Below are 23,403 nucleotides of genomic sequence, written 5' to 3'. Positions count from 1 at the left end.
GGCTTCAAGATGGGAACCTTGAAGACAGCACACTAAGCAAAATAAGCCAGACACAAAAGTATCAACATTGTATGATTCCACTTATATAAGGTACCTAGGGCTGCCAAATTCTTAGAGACAGAAAGTAAAAGTTTGGTTCCCAGAGAATGAAGGAAGGGGGGAATGAGCAGTTCTTGTTTAGTGGGTACTGAGTTTCGACCTGGGAAAATAAAAGAAGTTCTGGAGGTGGATGGTGGTAATGGCTGCACAATAATTTAAGTATATTTAATTCAACTGGAACTGTTGTAAACCTAAAAATGCTTCAAATAGTTGGTTTTATGTAATGTATATTTTCCCACAACTATAAATCTTGATGGTTTCACCCTTCACCTAAAGTGGAGTAAGTGGATGGTAGAGAAAAATTTTGAAGTAGCTGGGTACTATTGGCACTCCACAAACATAGCTATATCTGTACCCCAAATGGATGTCCCTCTTCCCTCTGGAGAGCACCCTGTAAATAGAAGAATATTGGGAGTTGGGCATGCAATATAAGATAATAAATTATCGTCACAGTGGTCCATCAGTAACGAGAGAAGGGCAACTAAAAACCCAAGCCCATTCTCATCAGGTAAGTATAACTGTTACAGGCAGTCAGAATATTTGACCCAGAAATATGCCACTTGGGCACAAGGATTATTTTGAGCTGAGGACTACTAAGAAAGCACAACTCAGCAAAGCTCTCTATCCACCCCTGATTCTCAATCACCAGAGATGGCTCTAGACTTTTCAGCTCAGAGATTGCACTAAGAGAAATGCACATAATAAACATTACTAAAACAACCCTTATCTTCCATCAATTTCCCTACACATTTACCTTCTCACAGTTTGCCAACCATAAAAGCCTAAACCCCTTTTCTTTGGGCAATTGCCTACAAATCTATTGGTCCTCGTTAAGATGCTAGACAAGCCCCAATTCTTAACTACCCCTTTGAGTTACTCAACACTAAGTTTCTCCTCTGTGTGTGCGCATTGCACAGGTGTTAATGAATTGTTTCTCTTTTGTTCATCTATCTTTTGTCAGTTTCATTCCAGGGTCCCAGGCACCTAGGAGAGTAGAGGAAAAAAGGTTTTTTTCCTCCCCTACACTGTGGGGTATGGGAAGAAAGGAAAAGTGTAATGTCCAAAGCAAGAACATATAATTATTTAAAGAAAATAAAATATTGTTTGGGCAAGACTTATAAGGGCTGAAATAATCTTAATTCCAATTTAGGAAGCCTACAGAGGTTACGTCACAGAATCAGAAAGCTAGGAAATTTAACACAGCTTTAGTCATTAGGATGCATATCCTCCAAACTGTGAGCATTCAATGTTGTTATAAACAAGTTTTTGAAGAGGACTTTAACAAACAAGAGTAAGTGGTTACATTTTGAAGATCAACATAAACTTACAAGAGGAATTTTTAAAATATCTAACATTATGCAAATTAGTACCTAAGATCAAGATAAAATTTTGACTGACAGTATGGATTCAAATACTAATGGATCCCAAACAATGCAGATGGTAATGAAGACGGTATGTAGGAAAGCCATATTAAAGACTCAAAAAGTGATTCTCGTGATAACGTAGATACTGACATTACATATAAATCAAAAGAATTTTAACAAAATTATACCATTACATGTGAAACAGGCAAAAATTAACATTTTACAGGTTTTAAAACATAAATGTTTAATTAAAAATATTGTGAATACACATTTGACTATTTCATCTATATCCCTAAATGTACACTAAAATGTGCCTATATTTCAAGTTGCCATATACTTGGGTAAATAGAAAATATTCTTACAAAAGAAAACTAAGCAAACAACTAGAACAGAAACAGAACCACAGAAATGGAGATCACATGGAGGGTTATCAATAGGGGACTGGGAGGGGGAGAGAGGGGGTAAAGGTACAGAGAATAAGTAGCATAAATGATAGGTGGAAAATAGACAGGGGGAGGGTAAGAATAGTGTAGGAAATGTAGAAGCCAAAGAACTTATAAGTATGACCCATGGACATGAACTATAGGGGGGGAATGTGGGAGGGAGGGGGTGGGCAGGATGGAGTGGAGTGAAGGGGGGGGGAATGGGACAACTGTAATAGCATAATCAATAAATATATCAAAAAAAAGAAAATATTCTTTTTATAGAAGGAAGCCACACCAAGGGAGTATTTATAAATAGTCACTAGTCTGCGATTAGAATTTGCACCATGTAACTGAACATTCTGTTTGGGGTCAAGCACTTACAGATACAGGAGTAGGACTGGAAAAGACAGACAGCCCCAATGTCAATGGCAACACACCACATCATTCTGTGTCACCTATTCCCATATCACAGTATTCGTCACACATTCCCAACACATCTGTTATCTGGTAGACTGCCCAGAGTCGTCTATTATGAGGAATCCTCTGGGGCTCCATAAGTCATCTAGTACAGTGCCTTGCATGGCAGAAGGCCCCACAAGCACTGGCAGAAGGGAAAAGGAAAGGAGAGATCTAAGAGAAACAAAGAAAAACCCTGGCTCTCTCTGCCTGTGAGAGAGCAAGCAAAAACACACTTTGCTCATTGTTGCGGGAAAGTTGTCAACCTCAGTGAGGGGAGCACCACACTGCACCTGCACATACTGTTGTGTATCACTGTACAGTAAGTTTCTTTCCGTTTGCCTGGAATTTAATTAGGGGCAGGAAATAAACAGACAAAAATTAAACATTAAAAAATGTCCCTAATGAAAGATTCCAATTGGTGACCAGTTAACTTTAATTTATAAGAAATAAAGTTTATTGGTGATTTAATAGCAAGGGCAAGACTATTAAAATACAATGCTTTCCTGCCAAGTTGTAAAAAGGCAGTATCACAAATGTAAAGATAATTTTCTATAGTTCAGTGACTTTCTATTTAGTATCATATATTATAAAGAAAACACTGGGGACAAAGAAGATATAAACAACACTATCTCTTTAATAAGTTTGCCTTGATTTTTCTTACAAATACACTATGTGAGAACTATTGAGCTGTATCTCCCTGAGGAAATAAAGAAATCACAAATGGCAAGAGAACTCTTCCTTGAAGTGGGTAATTAGGAGAAAAACTTCACTAAAAAGACAAAGCAAAATAATAATAATAATAAAAGCACTATTAAGCAAGGCAAATTCAGCTAATTGACTTCAACTAAAAGTTGTATAATACAGAAAAGAGAGTTTTAGTTACAGTAATACACTGTATGGTACATTTTAGAAAAAAGTGATTCATTATGAAATGATCCATTAAATTTTGTTTCTTTTAGTCACACGACTTAGTGACTGGGATAGGAAGGGGAAGAGACAGGGACGGTGCGGGAGATCTGTTCTAGAACAGCTCTTACCGTGTTTTCGGTGCCATAGCTGTACTGCTGTGACTCCTGGGAATATATCCTCATCATGGATCTTGCCTCTTGAGCCTCAGGTGACTCATTACCATGTAACCACTGTGTGCCAAAGTGAAGTTCCTTCATGGACGGAACAGGAGTGGCTTCTTGAATGTGCGAGGAGGGATACAAATCCATGGACTGAAAGCAATCTTGATATAGCTCATACTCTTCATCAACAAGCATTTCTCTTTCTTCACCCATTTCCTGCAACCCAGGGGTCAGAAATTCCTGCATTTCCCAGGCCTCCTTGCTGTTGTCTATCTCTTTTTGTTGGGACTGGAAAGACTTTCCCAAATTTAGAAATGGTTCGTCCACAAGTTCTTCTTTAAAATAGGGTTCATCTCTGAACTCCTGTAAAAAGAAGTTGCAAAAAAATTTTAAACTACACCTGTCTTCAAGCTGGAAAAGAACCCCCTTCTGTAGCTGCAATGACTCGATCACATGGCAGTGCATGGTTCACATGAACAGCTCTCCATCACAAACGAGGAGAAATGCAAGCTCACCACCACACGGCCCTCAACCCAGGAGACAGACGAGCAATAAAATCAGAGGCAGCAATCTGCCCCTGGCAAGGTGAACAGCTATTCTAAAAGGTCCATTATACATTAACAACTTGAAAACTCTCAGTCAGAAATAAGAATTTTGTTTGACTGCTACACTGAACATTTAACTCATGGATGTCATATAAAGAGTAATATGTAAATACAGATACACTTCATACTATTATTTACTAAAGCAAAGCCTTAAAAGGTCAGGATTTTCAAGCTTAGGTAACTCAGAAGAAATGGCTATTTGAACATTCAAGAAACATTCTGTATAAACTAAAGGTATAAGGAGTATGTCCCAACTAATTTGAGCATGATTCTAATAACCGTAAGTACAAACGGATTTTTCATCTGCACTGAAAATATATGATGAAAAGGAATAAATAAATACAGTATGCTTCTAAATTAATTGATATTTTACTAATCAAAACAGCAAGCACACACAACTGAAGCTAAACAGTCAGAGACGTGCAAGAACACTGCGGAGTCCCCAGGTAGTGCGTGAGGGTTATATGGGTCTGCCGAGCCTCTGACCTACCTCGGGGCCATCAGCGTGCTGGTCACAATGACCTGATTCCTGCTAAGGGATCAATGACCGTTCCTGTATTAAGTCCTATTTATTAAGTATGAGTGAGGGTAGATTCTGGAAATGAACCTATTCCTTCCCATTGCTTCCTCACTTGCAGCTAAAGGTCGCTGGGGTGACCCGTGTTAACTAATACAGGATGCCAACCACTGCAACCAAGTTTTACTTCTTTGTGTTTCGAGGGTATATTTGAATGTCATGTGGTTATGAAATTTTAACCAAAAAAGTCTGCACTAAAATAATGTAATGGATTACATATCAGCTGGAGACACTGTCAACTAATTATCGTTATCAAGGGAAGCAAAACCCTACTCTAACTGCAAAGAGTAAAATAAGCACAGTTCATTTTAAAAATAAAAAGGACCACGTTTTAAAATGTACTTTCTAAAATTGAAGCAAGAAGTAGGGTTACACTGAATCACTTTTCTTTCGAAAGGATTTAATAAAAAGTTTTTTTGTATGGTTGTTTTCTACAACATTTTAAATACAGATCTATTTTCAAAAATATGCTCTACCCTCAGAATTTTAAGAATACATTAATATTAAAGAGATTGTGTTTATTCTTCAAAGATGCCTTACACTGGCCAATGTCATTTATGGAGGCAATGATACAAGAGGAAAAAGATTTCAGTTTAAAGAATAATAAAGATTGAGAGGGGATTATTTACATTGTATCTATTCAGCTAAGGGAATGAGAACAAGCTTCTTTATAGAAAACTTTGGTTCACAGCAAACCATTCAAATGGAAATAAATTTACTAAATACCTTGGGTGCTTCAAGTATTAAAGATGAATTTATATCATGAATTGTTCCTGAAATTTCAGTCTTGTCTTCATTAGTGTTTGAATGTAAAATATAATGACTTTCTTCCTCTTTAGCATCTTCCTGAAAATAGAAGCATTTTTGTTTTATTTTTCACTTTTTTTCACAACTGAAGAAATATTTTTGTCAACCATGAAGCTATTATATATACTGAGACATAACTGATATATAATATGATTATTAGTTTTAGGCATATAAATGATGATTTTATATATATTATATATTTCATATGTATTTATTTGGTAATCATTTTGCTGTAACAACTTTCACGTACACAATACAGTGTTGTTGACTACAGTCTTCATGCCTTACATTTCATCCTTAAGACTTATTTATCTTATAACTGACAGTTTGTACCTTTGACCACTTTCACTCATTTCCCCACCCCCTCCCCTCTGGCAACCACAGAAACACTTATAATGAAGAAAATACCTTAGTTTCAAACTCTCTTCAGATGAATTCTTATTCTTCCATTAAGTACAAGTACACAATAAAATTTATGCACACTGTTTTATTAGAACAAACTTTTCCTTAATAATTAAAAAGAAAGCCATATTCAGGTCAAAGCTTCTGAAACTTATTATTCTTTTTAAATGTTACTTAAAAAAAACATCTCCTCCCCAGGGTGATATTGGAAGAGCAGCTGAGCTGGAGTGTAGTCGCTCTCCGTCAGAAGATGCACAAGCATCAGAACAGCATCAGAAGTCCCTCTCCACTCTGGTGCTTATCGGGCCACTATCAGTCCCAGGTAGTAACGTCGCCACCGTTTATCAAGTCAGAGCTGCCTATGACAATCTATGCTGAATACTTCCATATGACTTATCTCAGCATAATCTTTCCAACAGTCCTATAAGGTCAGAATTTTATGCTGTGTATCTACCTAAAGATAACAGTAAACATATACATCTCACTGGTATAGGTTTAAGCACTTTAAATAATTCAATTCATTTATTGTATATACATTCTAAAAGTATGTGCTCTTATTAACCCCATTTTACAAATGAGTAAAAAGGACACATAATTTGCCCTAAGTTTCATAACTAGTCAGTTAGATACTGAGAATTTGAACTGGCTGTGTGGCTCTAGAAACGGTGATCTCAACTACCATGCCAGGCAACCCCCACCGTGTAGGTGAGGAATGGGAGCTGGTGAGGTTACGTAAGTGGCACAAGGACACGTGGCCTCGCAAGTCACAGCACTAAGCAAAGACCCGCGGCTGCCTGGGTCAAAACCTCCATGGCCAGCTCTGTTCTGTTAGTTCTGAAGATACAATGCAGTTTTTAATGTCAGTTCATTCATTTTCTGGATGTGGTCCATCTGAGGTGAGTTTGTAGAAAAGAGAAGGCAACTTACATTTGTGCTTGACACGAAAATGATTTTACTGATAATATGTATCTATATATGACTATAACCCATGATTATATAGTATCTATAAATATGTAGATAAAACATACCTACAAGATACAAGACAATAACAAATCATTCTGTTCCTGTTACATATTCATAGCCTTCTGCCCCAACCTGACCTTGGGCCTCTTCATTCAGACTCCACCCCCACTTCTGCTGAGGAATGAGTAAATGCTCAGTAAACATTCAGTGATTAGATAAGTAAGTGGGTACCAGCTGAACCATGAGAGAAAGAGACAGAGGCCTCGGAGAAGATCCATGCATCACTATTTATAGCTCACAAGCAGAGAGTTTTGCTACAAGAACCCAGACGTTAAAAAAAAAAAGAATTACTTAGTGGTAATTCCACTAAGAATTTTTAAAGTCTTGAAAGTGACCTTTCCTCATGGCTGTATTGGCCACCCGCTGCCAAGTATCCTGACAGCCTTCTGGTCACTGAGGGAAGCCTGGACAAAGGTCCGCCTCACAATTATTATGTTCTAAAACCCTCTAAAGGTGAGGCTCCGAGGTCCTGAGGTTTCTGTGGCTCTACCCCTGCCAGAAATAGCACAGGAATCCACAGCCTGTTGGTACTAAGTTCCATTTTTTTATACCGCCCGAAACACTCCCGTAAACGACTTCGAAGTAAAGTCATGCTGTGGAAGTCTTATTGGCCATAAATAGTCTGTCATTTCCTCTAGCAGACCCAGCAATCAGGCAAATAACCGTCAGGGAAAATCTAGACGAAGTTCCTGCCACAATCCAAAATACCAACAAGATGAGGTCCCCTTTTCCTAATTTGTGCAAAAATCAACCTGGGCCTCTCATGGTGTATATTAGCTATGGCAACACTCACATACCAAATACACAAATGAAGTCAGGAACTTACCTATGTGCTACAGCTCATTTTGAAACATTTAAAGTCTCTGATAGGTGAAATATACAGACATCTTTTGTGTAATACATGAAGAATAAAAAGGTAATCCATGAAGGTCTTATTGAGGTTCCCCAGTGCAAAAGTCATACATAATGCACAAATCTATCTATACTAAACATATACAGGAACACATCTGTCTATATGAACCCTTGTAGTACATTAATATATTTCATGAAATAAAAATTTTAGAGTTAAGGAAGACCTTAGGAGTTCTCTTGGCTTGTTCATTCAGTCTTCTCAGAAATGGAAAAACTGGCCGAGAGAAGAAAAGTGGTAAACCTATGATCAAATAACAAGGACAGTGTTTCTCAAAGCACAAAATTCTGCATTAGAATTACATAGGTGACTCATTGAAGAGGCTGGTTCTTGAAAAGCAACCAGAATTCTTAAGTCAGAACCTCTGAGAGTAAAACCTGTGTTTTAACCATCCCCCAGATGATTCTTACGTATATTACCTGTCTTTGAGTTTGAAGCCCCTGGGCTAACTCATAGCAAAACTAGAAACACAGTCTAGATTCCCTGAAATCCAGTCCAACACTCTACTACACCCCTGCTGTTTCAGACATGTTGCATGCAAACTGTACTACTGACAACAAATTAAAACAGGAATACATGGCATCGTGGCTAAGAGCACAGGGTCTGAAGCCACCCTGCTGAGTTTATATTCCAACTCCGCCCCTTACTAGTTATATTACTTTGGATAAGTTACTCAACTCTCTGTGTCTCAAATGACTCATCTGAGATAAGGGTAATAGAACTACCACTTCAAGTTCTGTAGTTAATTCATATTAAGGGTTTAAAATACTGACGAAACATATAGTGAGCACTTAATAATACTTCAACGCTGGTTGAAAATTATCATCAAGCGAACTTCCAGTCAAGATAGATAGCAGTGTAAACAGACATGGCTCGCATCTTGGAACAACCACATCAAAATTATAACTAAAATTTAGAACAACCATCACTCAGAATCATCAGAAGTTGAGTTCAATGGAAGTCTGACAACTATGGAATTAAAGAAACCACATCCATCCAGACTGAACTGGCAAGCTGGTACCATATCTGAGACTCCATCAACCTGGCTAGCACTGCATGATCTGCCTTGGAGATTCCCTGAGACTCCACCCTACCCAAATTATGGACCCGCCCAAGCTGCTTTTCCATAGGAATGGCTGGTCTTGGCTCATGCTGCACAACTTCCTAAATTCTCTCAGACAAGCAACAACTGGCATCAGTGAGCTCCAGACCCATACTAGCAGAAGCCGGCCTAAATTCAACCTGGCTAACACTATTTTCCCCACCCTGGAGGTCCCCTGAGACTCTGCCCCAATCAACCTATGCGCACTTAAACTGCTAACAGTAACTTTTCCATACAAATGGCTGGTCTTTGCTCATGCTCCAACATCTCCCTAAATCCTATCAAACAAGCAACAGCCAGCCTCAGTGAGCCCCCAGTGCCCTTTCCTATTGCTAAGGGGCTCCAGGCCTGGCACTAGCAAAAGCCAGCTTAGATTCACAGCTTGGCTTCCCCTACGAATCTCCAAGCCCAGCACAAGTAGCAGCCATCTCAGATTGCTTTATAGCTTATACAGGGTGGCCCCAGGCAGAACACAGGTAGGAGCTGATTTTGGCCTGAGCCACCAGGGAAACCCCAGAGCTAGCACACCCAGTGGACAGCTACAGATAACGTCAGAGCACCATCAATCTGTCCCTGCACAGTTGATCCTCCACAGAGGGCTGAGGTAGGTGATAAGTGGTTATAGCCAGTCCTTGCAGCTCACTACCCTGGGTAAATCCCTCCCATTGATCTGCCAACAACAACCAAGACTCAACTACAAGAGGAGGATGTACTCAGCCCACACAAAGGGTGCACCTCAAGTACCCAGCTTGGGTGATAGGGGAGGCTGTGCCACTGGACCCTACAGGTCACCTACTACATTAGGCCACACTACCAAGACACAGAATTAAAGCAGCTCTACCTAAAACATAGAAACAAACACAGGGAGGCTGCCAAAATGAGGAGACAAAGAAACATGGCCCAAATGAAAGAACAGGTCAAAACTCCAGAAAAAGAACCAAATGAATTGGAGATAAGCAATCTATCAGATGCAGAGTTTGAAACACTGGTTATAAAGAGGTTCAAGGAACTTAGTGAGGACCTCAGCAGTATAACAAAGATCCAGTCAGAAACAAAGGATATACTACTTGAATTAAAGAACAATTTACAGAAAAACAACAGGATAGTGGATGAAGCTGAGAATTGAATGAATGATTTGGAACATAAAGAAGCAAAAAACAACCAATCAACAACAAGAAGAAAAAAGAATCCAAAAAAAAAGAGGAAAGTATAAGCAGCCTCTGGAACAACTTCAAGTATTCCAATATTTGCATCATAGGAGTGCCAGAAGGAGAAGAGTAAAGTTAGAAATTGGAAATCTATTTGAAAAAATAATAAAAGAACACGTCCCTAATTTGGTAAAGAAAATAGACATGCAAGTCCAGGAAGCACAGAGTCCCAAACAAGATGGATGCAAAGAGGCCCACTCCAAGACACATCATAATTAAAATGCCAGAGGTTAAAGATAAAGAGGGAATCTTAAAAGTAGCAAGAAAAAACAAATTAGTTACCTACAGGGGAGTTCCCATAAGACTGTCAGCTGATTTTTCAAAAGAAACTTTGCCAGCTAGAAGGGATAGGCAAGAAATATTCAAAATCATGAAAAGCAGAGACCTACAGCCAAGATTGCTCTACCCAGCAAAGCTATCATTTAGAATCAAAGGGCAAATAAAGAGCTTCCCAGACAAGAAAAAACTAAAGGAGTTCACCACCACCAAACAATTATTATATGAAATGTTAAACGGACTTATCTAAGAGAAAGAAGATCAAAACTATGAACAAAAAAATGGTAATAAATACATATCTATCAACAGTTGAATCTAAAAAACAAGCTAAGCAAACAAGAAGAACAGATTCATGGATATGGAGAGGGTTTGATGGTTGCCAGGTGGGAGGGGTTGTAGGGGAATAGGTGAAGAGCTGAGAGGATTAAGAAGTACACATAGGCAGTTACAGAACAGCCATGGGGATGTAAAGTACAGCATAGGAAATGGAGTAGCCAGAGAACTTACACGCATGACCCATGGACATGAACAGTGCTGGGGGGACTGCCTGAGGGAGTGGCAGTGCTGGGCGAAAGGGGTGTAAGGGGGGGAAATTGGGACAACTATAATAGCATAATCAACAAATATAATTTAAAAAAGAAAATTATCATCAAATATTTTTTTGCATTGGGGAACCTCAACAGCACCGTAACTGTAAAGAGGCCTTCAGTCATAAACAGTAATCTGACCTGGTACCTGAGATTAAGCAATAAGATGACTTGCAGAGGGCTGGACCACACAGAAGTTTAATGAATGGTAAGGTTACAAGGCACTTTGACGGTCAGAAGCATATTAAAGTCTCATTGCTATATGGTTTAAATGATATGGGTGACTGGATTCGACTTATCATGCCATCTCAACATCATTCCCACATGAAAAGTTAAAATGCATGTTAATTTATACCATAACTAATGTGACAAGACCTTAAAACAGCAATTCTCAACCTTTTTCATCTCATGGCACACACAAATTACTAAAATTCTGCAGCAGACCAAAAAATACATTTTTTGTTGATCTGAAAAAAAAAGTATAGTTTCAATTCATTCACACTGGACAGCTACTGTTATATTGACTGTTGTCATGTTTTAATTTGACAATTTAAGGGAAATGTCAGGTATTGCCTGTTTCAGAAGTTCTCGGGGCACACCAGTTGAAAACTGCTGCCTTGGAAGACTGTGCTAAAACCGTGAAGACAAAAATAGTAGGAAACGTGGTAGTCATAGGACTAGTAATGTTAGTAGCTAGCATTTATGTAATAACTGCTAAGCATTTAATGAATATCATCTTTAATTCCCCAAACCCTATGAGACAGACAATAGTTTTTCTGATTCTGTGTAAGTCAAGGGCGGGAGGATAAACATACAGTAAGCAGTAGAACAGGGATTTGAAGCCAGGTGCGTTTGTCTCCAAAATCCGTATTCTCAACTATCACACTGTTTTCACTTCCTACAGTAACAAAATTCAACACTTACCCCCAAAGGTTTGCAGATGCCAAGGCGTACAGTGCCCGGTGGCACAGCTTTCAACAGTTCCACAGCTTCGGCAAGGGAGGTGTTGTCCAAACAGTGCTGATTGACGGAGACCAGGCGGTCTCCAGGTAGCAGTTCTCCACTTCTCTCCGCAACACCCTCTGCCACCAGGGAACGAATCACAATCACTGATCTTGTGGAATCTAAGGGGTCCTAACGATCACACAAACAAGAAAGATGAGTGAGTTCCAGAAACATCTCTGCAGCCTTAAGACAACATATGTTTACTCCTGAATCTCATTTCACTATTTATTTCATGTGTCTGGCACTCTGGTGATATTCTTCCAAAGAGGACACAATCTATTTAACCGGCCCTACAAACACCCACACAGGTATCAGCTCCTACGAAAAACATAACCATAACAATTTTAAAACTTGCCTGTCTGAGTATTCCATACACATAAATTTCTTTTTAAAGCATTTTGGGGACATATTTTGTTGAATAACCAGAAGTCTAAGGACAACTGGGCAAGATTCTCTGACATCCTCAAGCACAGTCACCCTGTGGATCAAAGAGAAGCCCATTGACTACTGCTCTTGGGTGATAAGTAGGCTTCAGGAGAAGTGGGTTGTATGACACTCCATTCTTAGGCATTCCACCAGTACAGCATCTTCCTGCCAAATCACTTACGTTCAGAAAAAGACATGGAAACCATGGCATATTGCACTGCATTTAAAAAGCACGTTTAAAAATGACATAACCTAAAATTAGGAGATAGTATCGTTATTCACATGTAGACATACAGAGAAAATGAGTATCAATTCATGAAAGAAACCCATGCGCAAAGCTCTCTCATCCATATTTCTTTTCACTAAGCACTGAAGATAATGTTGACATAAATACATTTGGTTAATAAAAATCAATTTATAACCCCACTATTATTTTGTACTTTATTCCACAAACACTGATTTATAGCATTTACTATGTCAGGCTCTATTCTCAGTGCTTGACAATCATTATTTCAACAACAAACTTTAGGATGTGGGTAGATTTATTATCTATATTTACGAGGAAACTGTGGGTCAGAAAGTTAAGGAAACTTGCCAAGATCACCCAGCTGGCTCCTAAGTCCTGGCTTTAACCCCCATGCTCTGATACTTGCCCTGCACCATAGTAACAGAAGAAACTGGAAATCAAGAGTTGTGAATGCACAGACAAATTCACACGGAAGTCTTCTGGTTCAGTAGAATCTCTTAATTTGTCCTAATGGTGGAGTATATGATTCTATCACTAAACCTCGCACTGAGCAAGGGAGAGAGAAAGGAAGTCCCAGTAACAGCAGTACTAGCTCTGGTTGTCTATTTTGCTCCTATTGTGTCATTATACACAGACTATTCCATAAAGCCAAGATGTAGTGACATGACCTTCTTCTACTGCTAGTTTCTATTAACCCCCTCCTCAGAAAGTAGAGAGAAAGTGCCACATCTTGTGTTAGAATTGTAACACTTTGGAATTAACAAAGTGAGAGTGGCAAGTCCTAGGCCAGGTCTGTTGGAAGTGTCTGATGCTTCCTTTGAACTTGTCTGATCCAGTTTCCTATACCTGTGTGTTTCAGATATCAAGGTTCATTTTCAAGCACTGCACAGAATTTTAAACAAATATGTCATATTTGAATCCACAAAAGCTATACAGCTGATTCCTTGAAAAGTACCTTCAAACAACTTATCTTACTTTTCATAAGTAACTGTGCTTTTCCACTCCCGAGTCAAGAGATTCTTGGTAATTTCTAACGAGCTCTGATCTATAACACAAGATATTTATGAAGAGGTTTAAAAGTACAAACCATCATGGGAACGGATTAATAAAGTACATAGTGTTAAACCATAATTACACCGATATTTTCAAGTAGAGGGAGCTATTGCATAGGAAGAGAACAGAAAAGAACCGAAAAGGAAAAAAAGTACAGTGGCGTATCAGCAGGCAATCAGCACAGCAATATAAAGGAGCTGTCTATTTTGTCACTGGCAGCCATGAATCACAACACACTTTCCATTCTGAAATATGAAACCATTACATTTTGAGTTTGACACACTAATAAATAAGCTGTACAATTATGTCCTTCATTTAGGATGTCAGTTTTTGATGGAAGGCTTTTTTATTGGGGGGGAAGGGAAACTATATAATAGCTTATTCCCCTCGTGAAATGCATAGAAAGCAGCTAGCGTTAGTTCATATGAATAAGTACTCAACTTTCTTAGAGAAACCTGCCATAGCAAAAGATACCAAAAGCAAATAAAGGATTTTCAAACACTGGTGTGAGTGATCTCTGTAGCTTCATAGAACACCAAATCAAAACCTAGTATTTTTAACCTAATAAATAGGTGAATTGGGTTTCCAAATGCAACCAGTTGAAATGATAATTAGAAACATTTCAAAGGAAGATGAACCAGGAAATAATGGGAAAGTTGTGGTGAGCACTTATGCACACACAGTCCAGTCTTCTTTAGGCCTCAAACTAGTACCAGGTGTGCTTGCTTACTAAAATTTATTCAGGCTTCATCCTCTGAAATTCAGTCTACCACCACTTTTCCTGGAGAAGAAAACCCAACGGCAGCTTCTTTGTCATTAAAAAAAAGAGAAACCACCCCCCCTTCTGAAGTCGCCCCATTGTGTATAATCACTGCCTCGTTTTCTGTGACGACTTTCGGACTGTGTGATTTCCCACACAGCCGAGTGCAGTGGCTGTAATGAGTAAGCGTCATTTCCTTTCACGGCCATCCCATGACGCAGCCACCCTGTGTAAAAAGAGCAGCTGCTACTTCCTCCTGGGGTGGCTACTACTCTTGAGGCTTTGCTGCATTAAAAAAAATGCTTTTTAAAAAGCCAGATTCGGGTTGCTTCTCACCAGAAAAGTCTATATTCTGAAAATACAGTCCATACATCATGCCTTTGTTATATCCAATGAAGTATTATAAAACTATTTCTCACGACCTCTACCCAACTCCTAGACCCTGTGCAGATTTTTAAGTCCCCATCAGTTTTTATTGTCTTAGCACATAATTTTAAAATCTCTAACTTTTCTTGTTTTAGTAAATAACACTGCAAGGAACACTGTATTTAAGAGTCAAGCTGTTTTAGTCTAAACAGCCAACAGAGGGCACTAAAGACCAATCACAAAACACAAGAAACATCTTTTACTAGGTAAGCCATTCTCTTCTGAAGGGTATTTTCCCCCTCTTTATTCCTCCTTCGGTCATTATACATGTTCTAATAGTATCCCATATGATTACTTCAACTCAACCAGTGATGATACTTGTTCCCTGTAGCTCTTAAAAATATTAACAAACTGCTGAAATCAATTTAGAAGAGCCAACTTTCACCAGAATCCTACACAAGAAAATAGATCTCATCTGAGTCCTCTTCACTACTTAGCTGTAAATTCCTAAGAGAACCACCGAACTGCCATCTCACAGTGAATAAAACATCATACCTGTCTGAAGAAAAACGGATGCAAAGATTTTTGAGGTCTCTCAAAGTGTTGCTAATATTTGATATTCACTACAAACACAGGATGTGTCCATGTGGAGGGAATCCATGTTGACAAGCAGATCCCTCTCCTCCCGTCCTCCCTTGGTGGCATTACCGTGTACCCGAGCATTCACCTCGCCCCCACACCCCTCCACCAAGTTGCTGACGAAGGCATGCCAATTTGTTCTTTCTCTTGCATCCGATCCTCTCTCTCCATTTCTCTGCCACTACCTTGATTCAGTTTCTTGTTATTTCTAGCCTGTTCAATCGCTAGTCTCCCAATAGGTTTACCTGTCTCCAATCTTACCTCCATTAGTCTATTTTCTACAGAGATTAAAAAAAAGATCTTTAAAAATAAAAATGTAATCACAATTCCTCCTCTGACTGAAACACTTCAGCGATACAGCCTTCAGGATAAAAGCCCAACTTTTTTGCAGAGGAACTCCTTCAGATCTGCCGGTCTCTTCTCGCTGTCCCCACGTGTACCAGTGCCCACTCCCTTGTGCCCCCGCACTGTCCCAACGGTACAGAACTACTAAAATTCAGGGATTGTGAAGTGCTTTGGCATGCTTTGTGACATCCTGTCGGCCATGGCACCTGCCAGGCATGTCCTCCCTGCCCCAAGGCCATTCATCAATAAGTCTGCCACAGGGCCAGCTCCAGTGTTCCCTCCAATGAGAGGCTTTCCCTGGCTCCCCAAAGACTCAAGTTCTTCCTTACTGGGTACGATCTCTAAGTCTAAAGAAGACCTTCCAGTACAACATTTGTCATAGTATATTTTCCTTCATGTCCCTGATCTCCTAGGGTACGTTGGATTGTCCTGCTAGATGTATTCACAGCGCCTTGCATTTACCTATTATAAAACTTTTGACATTTTACGGAAATTATTTTAACCATCTTCCCTACTAAAAACAAGCTTCATGAGACCAAGAATATATTTGCCTATTTGTTGCTTTACTTCCAGGGCCTACTATAAGTGCCTGCCACACAGAATGTACTGAGTAGTTGAAATATCGAATGACAGTCTATTCAGGTTCTCTCCCCTCGGCGGATTACAAACACACCAAAGGCGTACCATCCTACATGAGTAGCAACGATAACATCAACATCAACCGGGAACACTTCCTGAGCCTTTGCCATGCCAGGCATGTTCTAAGAATCTTACTTATGTGAAGCCATTTAATCCTCGGACCTATATAAGATCAGTACCATTAGTATCCCTTCTCTCCAGATGAGAAAATTAAGGCAGAGGAAAATTAAATAACTTAACCAAAGCACACAGTTGATAAATGGCAGAGCCAGAATTTAAACCAGTCAGTTAAATTCCAGAGCTTATGCTCTTAGCCACTAAGTGATGTAGCTTCTCTATCTTAACGTAAGTATTTGCCTAGTGAATGAAAGAATGTTGAAAGGAAGTGAACTGTTAGAAGATATACTTATTATCTTGCCCAAGTGTATAAAGCTAAGCTCCTTAAATATCACACTTGGCTACTAGCGGTTCTGTTTCAGTACCTAGCTGATGAGCAGATAGAGAGCCCAGCATGTGTGGCTTGCCGCATGTACAGGTGAAACATGCCTTTGTTTGCTGCATTTTCACTGACATTTACTTTCTCAGGAATCCACTCATTTGGTGAGCTAAGAACACCTTTACATAAACAGATACAAACATGTGACAACCATTATGCTCAAATGGATGGGATTCAAAGTGTCTGAAGGGTCTATAAAATGTATTATATGGATATTTGTGTACATTCCCACAGATCAAAGAGACCAGAGTTCACATAAACTCAAGCAGAGTGCAGGGGCATCACCTGGGGCGGGGTGGTGGCTCGGTGAAATGTGAGCTCTGTCAGAGACGGCAACCAGGGGAAGTGGGAAGCTCTCGCTATAAAGCCGCTCCCAATACTAAAACTACAAATGCAGACAAGTAAGTGTGGCAAACTCAGAGCAAAGGCACAAAGCAGGGAATGTTACAGAAAGAGGACACAATGAAACAAGAAGTGGTCACATTTAAGAAATTGGCCAATGCGTTATGAGTCAGGCATTTTTGAAAATAAGAGGCATTGGAGACATACACCAAGGACTGTGCTGACATGCCACATTGAAGAAGAAAAAATCAGTGTAACAATGACAACTATATGGATTCAAAATAAAGACTCACTTTGAATTGTTCTTTTAAAATCTATTCTGTATCCAACACCCAAACTTTTATTTTTTATTATTTTTAAATACTTTTGATTTTTATTGTTGTTCAAGTACAGTTTCCAACACCCAAACTTTTAAAAACATTAAGTAATGTAATTGGAATTTAAAGACAACAGCAGGAAGATAAAGAGATAGGCCATAGTTTATTTCAGGTAAAAATTTGTGTATAAGAAGCAAAGTAGAGACAGACTCATAGACAGAGAACAGGATGACAGCTATGGTGGCAGGTGAAGTTAGGGGGTGGAGGGATTGAGCAAAAAGGAAAAAGGACTCACGGACACGGACAACAGTGTGGGGATTGTGGGGGGAGAGGGGCACAAGGGGGCTAAATGGTAATGGAAAAAATATAATGAAAAATTTTTAAAAATTTGTATATAAACTACCTTTGATAAATTTGACATTTATTGTCAACTAAGTATATTCTAATATAATTCTACGTCTAATTAAAGTTCTGTGCTGTTATATAGTTTACCACACCCAAAACACATGCGCTCTTGTACTCCACGAGTCCTTCTCCATAATGAAGTGAGTCCAAGGATAACTAGAAAAACCACTTGGAACAACAATGGGATACAAAGCGCTCTACACAGGAACAGATCTCCTGACCGGCGAGTCCAATGCCGTGGTGTTCGCCGGCACAGAACTGGGCTACTAACTTCATTCCACAAGTGTTTATTCATATAGGTATGAGGAAGCATGTTTGAAAGATAATTTTATAGGATCTACACACTCATATATTAATTTGTGAATAACATAAGGGTGCTAGCTAGGTAATCTTTGATGAGAATTGTCCAAACTCAATTGTTGTCAACTAAGAGAAAACTATGAAAGCACCAAGTAGCCAAATATTTGATTCTTAAAGAGTATACTCTTAAGTGTGGCTATTATTATTTGAACTAAAATGTATTGAGTTAAAATCTAAATAAACTAACAGCAAAATAAATTTTCAAAATACGATCTCAAGGAAGTTAGTAAAATGGAGGATGCAGAAAGAAACCACTGAGTTTAAAAGGGAGACAGCAAACCCTTTCATCCTGGAGGTGGGCACAAAAAGGAACTGGGTACAAAGAAAGGCGAAGGAAAGGTTTCTTTACACACACAGAGAAATACATCTTAAGGAAAGAACAGTGATCTCCAGGTGCTCTGCTGTATAGCGGGCATAAATTAAAATTCCCATTCTTAGCAATGTCAGTCACGAAATAAGAATCTAAATTTCTTTTGAAAGGACAAAATGCACGTAGGACAGACAAGAAGACAGCCGGTCAGTCCACCAGCGGTAGGATGGGTGGGCACACAGAAGTCAAGGGACAAGTTCTGAGCCCCAGCCTGGCGCCAGCCTGGCTGTGCAGTCTCACAGGTTCATTCTCTGAGTCAGTTTTCTCAACTGTACAATGGACATATGACAGTTACAATTCGTTCTACCAACTCCAGCATCTTGTAACTAAATTTGATGGAGTATCTTGAGTCAAAGTTGTCATTAATTTCTACCAAGACACTCATAAAACCACTATAAAAAGTAGGGAATGATAAAAAGTTAGCTCAAAACACAGCATCAACAATGAAAAGGACATGGTCACAAATATTGATATAATTTTAGTGGTATCTTTTAAAAACTCCTAAAAAGGCCACTGACTATACAAGATCTAACTGCCTGGGTATCCCACCATGAAAACAAAAGATACAACAAAATGTATATGACACATGCACCTTTTTTTTTAACGAGTCTTAAAACAACTTTTTTCTTCTTTTGCCATTTTTAGAGAGCAACGAAAGACATGTCAGAGACTATTAGTTGAATTAAAATCACTAGAATAGTTCTGGTTTAAGACAGTGGGATGTAATTAACTGTCCTGAAAGAGCTTCTGATTTGACCAACGAACTAAATATTTACTTCTAGGAAAAAGAAACAAATGTATTTATAGTGAATGCAAGGCAATAACTAGATGAATCTAATGAATAATGAGCAAGCTATCTTATCAGCATCTAACCCCATTTTAACTATTTTATAATATAGCCTAGTATTACACTAATCATGCCAATAACCACAACATCATCATGTTCAAGTAAGTACCCACAAAATACATTCAGTGCACTCAAGATAGATTAAACTGATACGGTTCCTGGCTCCTTCTGTCTTATTACTTCCTAAATACTATTAGGCATTAAGAATAGATTTTTCCACTCATCACACATAGAACTAAATAGTCCCTGAGCAGCACAGTATGTAAGGCAATTAAAAGGGCATTGGAAGAGAAGTGGACAGAGAAGCTTGCTAAAAGGTCAAAATATATTCTAAGAAGGAAAAAAAATAGAAGCCTGTAGATAATTTTATTCTGTAGAGCTTAGTACTTTAAAAATCTATTTTAAGCACCAAAATAATCAAAATGGTTCAAGCAGAAGTCCCATGGAAATTACTTCTCGAAGACTATTGCTTTCTCTTACCCCTTCTAGTCTCCTATTAGATATTTTTCTTGGATATTAAATATGTTTCTTGGGTATTTAATTTCTTGAAAAACTTATGTCATTCTGTAATTGTTTACATGTTTCCTATTCACCCCTGACCTAAGACTTGCTGGTTGTAAGAAAAATAAAACAAACCCCACAAGTGTCCTTTATCTAAAAGTCCCATCATCTGGCTGAAATGGCTGGGGTTCCACCAAGCAGACAGCAGTACTCAGGTACAAAGCCACACCACCTACTAACATTACATCAGTGGAAATTTGACTATGCTTAACACTATGGGACTATACGCTTAAAAATGGTTATAATGGTAAATTTTGTTACCTGTGTTTTACCAAAAAATTTTAAAGTAGAAAATAAAGTTATAAACAAGAAATATCCCAATATCTTCCAAAAAGAAAACCAAACTACGTTAGTTGAAAGTTATGATGATATAGAGAAGTATAGACACAAAACTTTTAAAAGCTTGTTCAATATTAGTTTTGGAATTCATCTTAATATTGCAAACAAGTTACTCTCAAATTAACCTAAATACTGGCTGAGTGCTGTTGTTCAAGTTGTTTAATCTCTAAGACTCGGGGTTCTCCTTTGGCAGTGGAAACAATACAGTACAGATTTCACAGAGCAGCTACTAAAGCGTTAAATGAGATAAGGCATGTAAAGAGCTTAGTAAGCTGATAGAAACCACTTCATGTGTGCTCTTTTATTATTATTATTATTATTATTATTACTAGGAAGATGATGGTGAAGCCGGTAGGATAAAAGGGATTGAGGGGTTAACAGTTACCATCTCATTGACTGTCTTCTAAATTTAGCTGAGCGTGTGAGAGAGACCCGCAGTGCTATCAATTGCCACGCTATTCATGACGTTCCACGTTTAAGACATGAAAACAAAGGGTCGCCACTACGCTCCTGATACACGGACCCCGGCACCGGAAGACAGCCTCATTCTCTTAGGGCAGACAGTGAAAGACAGGGGCCACCTCTGACGTCCAGTGCCACAGTAAGGACACAGGATGCTCTTCAATCCTCAGAAAAGATTCTGCAATTTTTTCTTTTAATCCTTGAAAGGGCCACCCACTCTTGATATGTAGCACACAACACGTAGAATAAAACTTTCACAACTTCAAACTGCAGGAAAAAGGCCAAGGAGTCCTATTGCGAAATCTAAGGTAGAACACACAGTTTCTACTCTCCAGCAGTGAAAAAGCCACCAGATCTGTAAAGGCTTTTGTCCAGGGGACAGCAGTAAGGGCAAGGGGCCATAAGGATTCAGGAATACTCTGAAGTAAGTCTTCTGGAACTGTAATAAGTACGTCTCTCTGGAAAGACAATTGAACACTTGTAACATCTTTCCCTTGAGCCATAATTAAAAAGAATCACTGTTGTTTCTGATCTAAAGACTGTACTTTCATACTACTTGACCACAGACTTAGGAGCCCGGCTCCACTTCTAATTGGGTGACCCTGACAAATTCTTTAACCCCTTGTCGTCAGCTTCCTTATCCACAAAATGGTATGATTGTTATAATACCTACCTCATTGGGCTTGTAGAGATAATTAAATCACCCCCCCCACACACACAGGCTTTCAACAATGCCTGACGGAGTAGACGGAACATAATAACTGGCTATTATTGAAATGGCAGTCATGCTTTCCAAATAAAATATTAGCACACAAAGTTTCTTAAAGGATAATTCGTCAGAGGGAATAAAATGTAAAAGTTTAGATAGATATCACACAGCTCACAGTTACTAAAGAAAACGAAGGTATGAAATCAGGATCGCATTGTCAATACCAGGAGCTGCCGGTCCACAAAGCGCGCCTCAGTTCCCCACGATCATCACGGGGTCTCTTAGTCTTACTCCCACCGCTGCTAAAACCATAGCATGTTACGTACAGTAGTTCCCAAGCATGCTCCCTTTATTCTATTTTAACACTTATTCATCTGTATGCGGTCTCTCTATGCCCAGTACAATTTAAACTCCATGAGGATATGGAGTCTACTGGCTATTTTGTTCGCTGCTATATCCCCCATGTCTGGAACATGGCCTGACATGGCATGTGCTCACCACACATCTGTCCAATGAAGGATCTCTAAAGGGAACATAACTTTTTAAATTTTATATCCTTCATATTAGTCCATATTAAATAAACAATTTTTTCAAAGGGGAGAATGAATAACAGGTATAGAAAGTCTGTGCTCAGATTCTGTCTTTAAAAATCTTTATCATCATTTTTCAGTAAATAGTAACATGTTATTTTATGCCTACAAAAGTATGGGCATTTATGTACATCTTTTACTTAGTCTTTACAACTTTATAAGCAAATATTATTCCTATTTTACAGCCTTATTATTTTAGTAAACTGAGAATAAGAAAGACTGACAAGCTTGTTCAAAGTCCTAGAAGGGCGCCATAGCCAGAATGCAAATCCTAGTCCTTTCTGATTTGTAAGCTGGTGCTCTTAACCACACTGTACGTTCACAGTGGCATACCGGTGAATGCTGTATCGGATTCAGGTCAAATACAGAGGGGACAGCTGAGAGGGGAGCTCGAGCCCTGGAAGATGCTGAGTGAGGATCAGGCAGCCAATCCCCCTTCAGGAACTATCAGGAAATTAGACCTGGGGTACCAGAAGGACGCAGCCCCACGTCCTGGCCCTCACTGGGAAGAGCGTGGTTTCTCTCAATCACTGCCTGGCTCCGGTGACACCCACAAACAGGGCGGAGCAATGCAAATCACCAAGACACAGGAAAACCGACCCTTAATACCTGTTTGTGGATTTGATTCAATCTTTCCGCCTTACTCCAGAAAGGGCTACGACTTTCACCTACTAGCATGGTTTTCAACTCTGACATCAGAATCAAGTGGGAACTTCCAAAACACACTCACACCTCGAGGTAGGGGAAGACTAGGGATGAAACACCTCTGGAGACTGAGTTTCTTCTTTAGACTAATTATTTAAAAAAATATTGTTCTACTTTTAATTACATGGGAGAATCAGATGTATAGTCAGATTGATATCCACTACTTTTCTGGAATATCATGAGCAGTTTACAGGAGATACACAATTATCAGGTACTGCAGTAAATCTGAACATCTCTACGGCTACATTTTAGCTCTCTGTGGTTGTTTTATAAACATTAATATGCAACATTTGGCCACTTCTGAAATACTCACTGAAGGGAGCACAACAGATATATCATATTCACTATCTCCTCCTCCTCAGCAATGCCGTCTAGTGTGAAGCAGAAACAGTCCTGAAGAAACATTGTTAAAGGAGAGCTGCCCTACGAGAAAGCACCATCCAGCTGACAGGAATTTGCTGCCTGCCCTCTATTTTTTCTCTCCCCCATTAGACACAATGGGATTT

General features: G+C 39.1%; 1 protein-coding gene across 3 annotated transcripts in view; it reads right to left on the bottom strand.

The window, feature by feature from the left end:
- Positions 1 to 23,403, bottom strand: part of PATJ (PATJ crumbs cell polarity complex component) — a 322,107-nt gene that overhangs the window by 215,071 nt on the left and 83,633 nt on the right. For all 3 annotated transcript variants that reach the window (XM_024565364.3, XM_024565365.3, XM_024565366.4), the window contains exons 18-20: positions 11,839 to 12,048; positions 5,326 to 5,445; positions 3,385 to 3,780 (exon numbers count right to left, since the gene is read on the bottom strand). In XM_024565364.3, coding sequence (XP_024421132.2) covers positions 3,385 to 3,780; positions 5,326 to 5,445; positions 11,839 to 12,048 — 726 coding nt within the window. The remainder of the gene's footprint in view (positions 1 to 3,384; positions 3,781 to 5,325; positions 5,446 to 11,838; positions 12,049 to 23,403) is intronic.

Source organism: Desmodus rotundus, chromosome 3, assembly GCF_022682495.2.
Source record: "Desmodus rotundus isolate HL8 chromosome 3, HLdesRot8A.1, whole genome shotgun sequence".
NCBI lineage: Eukaryota > Metazoa > Chordata > Mammalia > Chiroptera > Phyllostomidae > Desmodus > Desmodus rotundus.
This window is presented reverse-complemented; position numbering and strand designations above follow the sequence as displayed.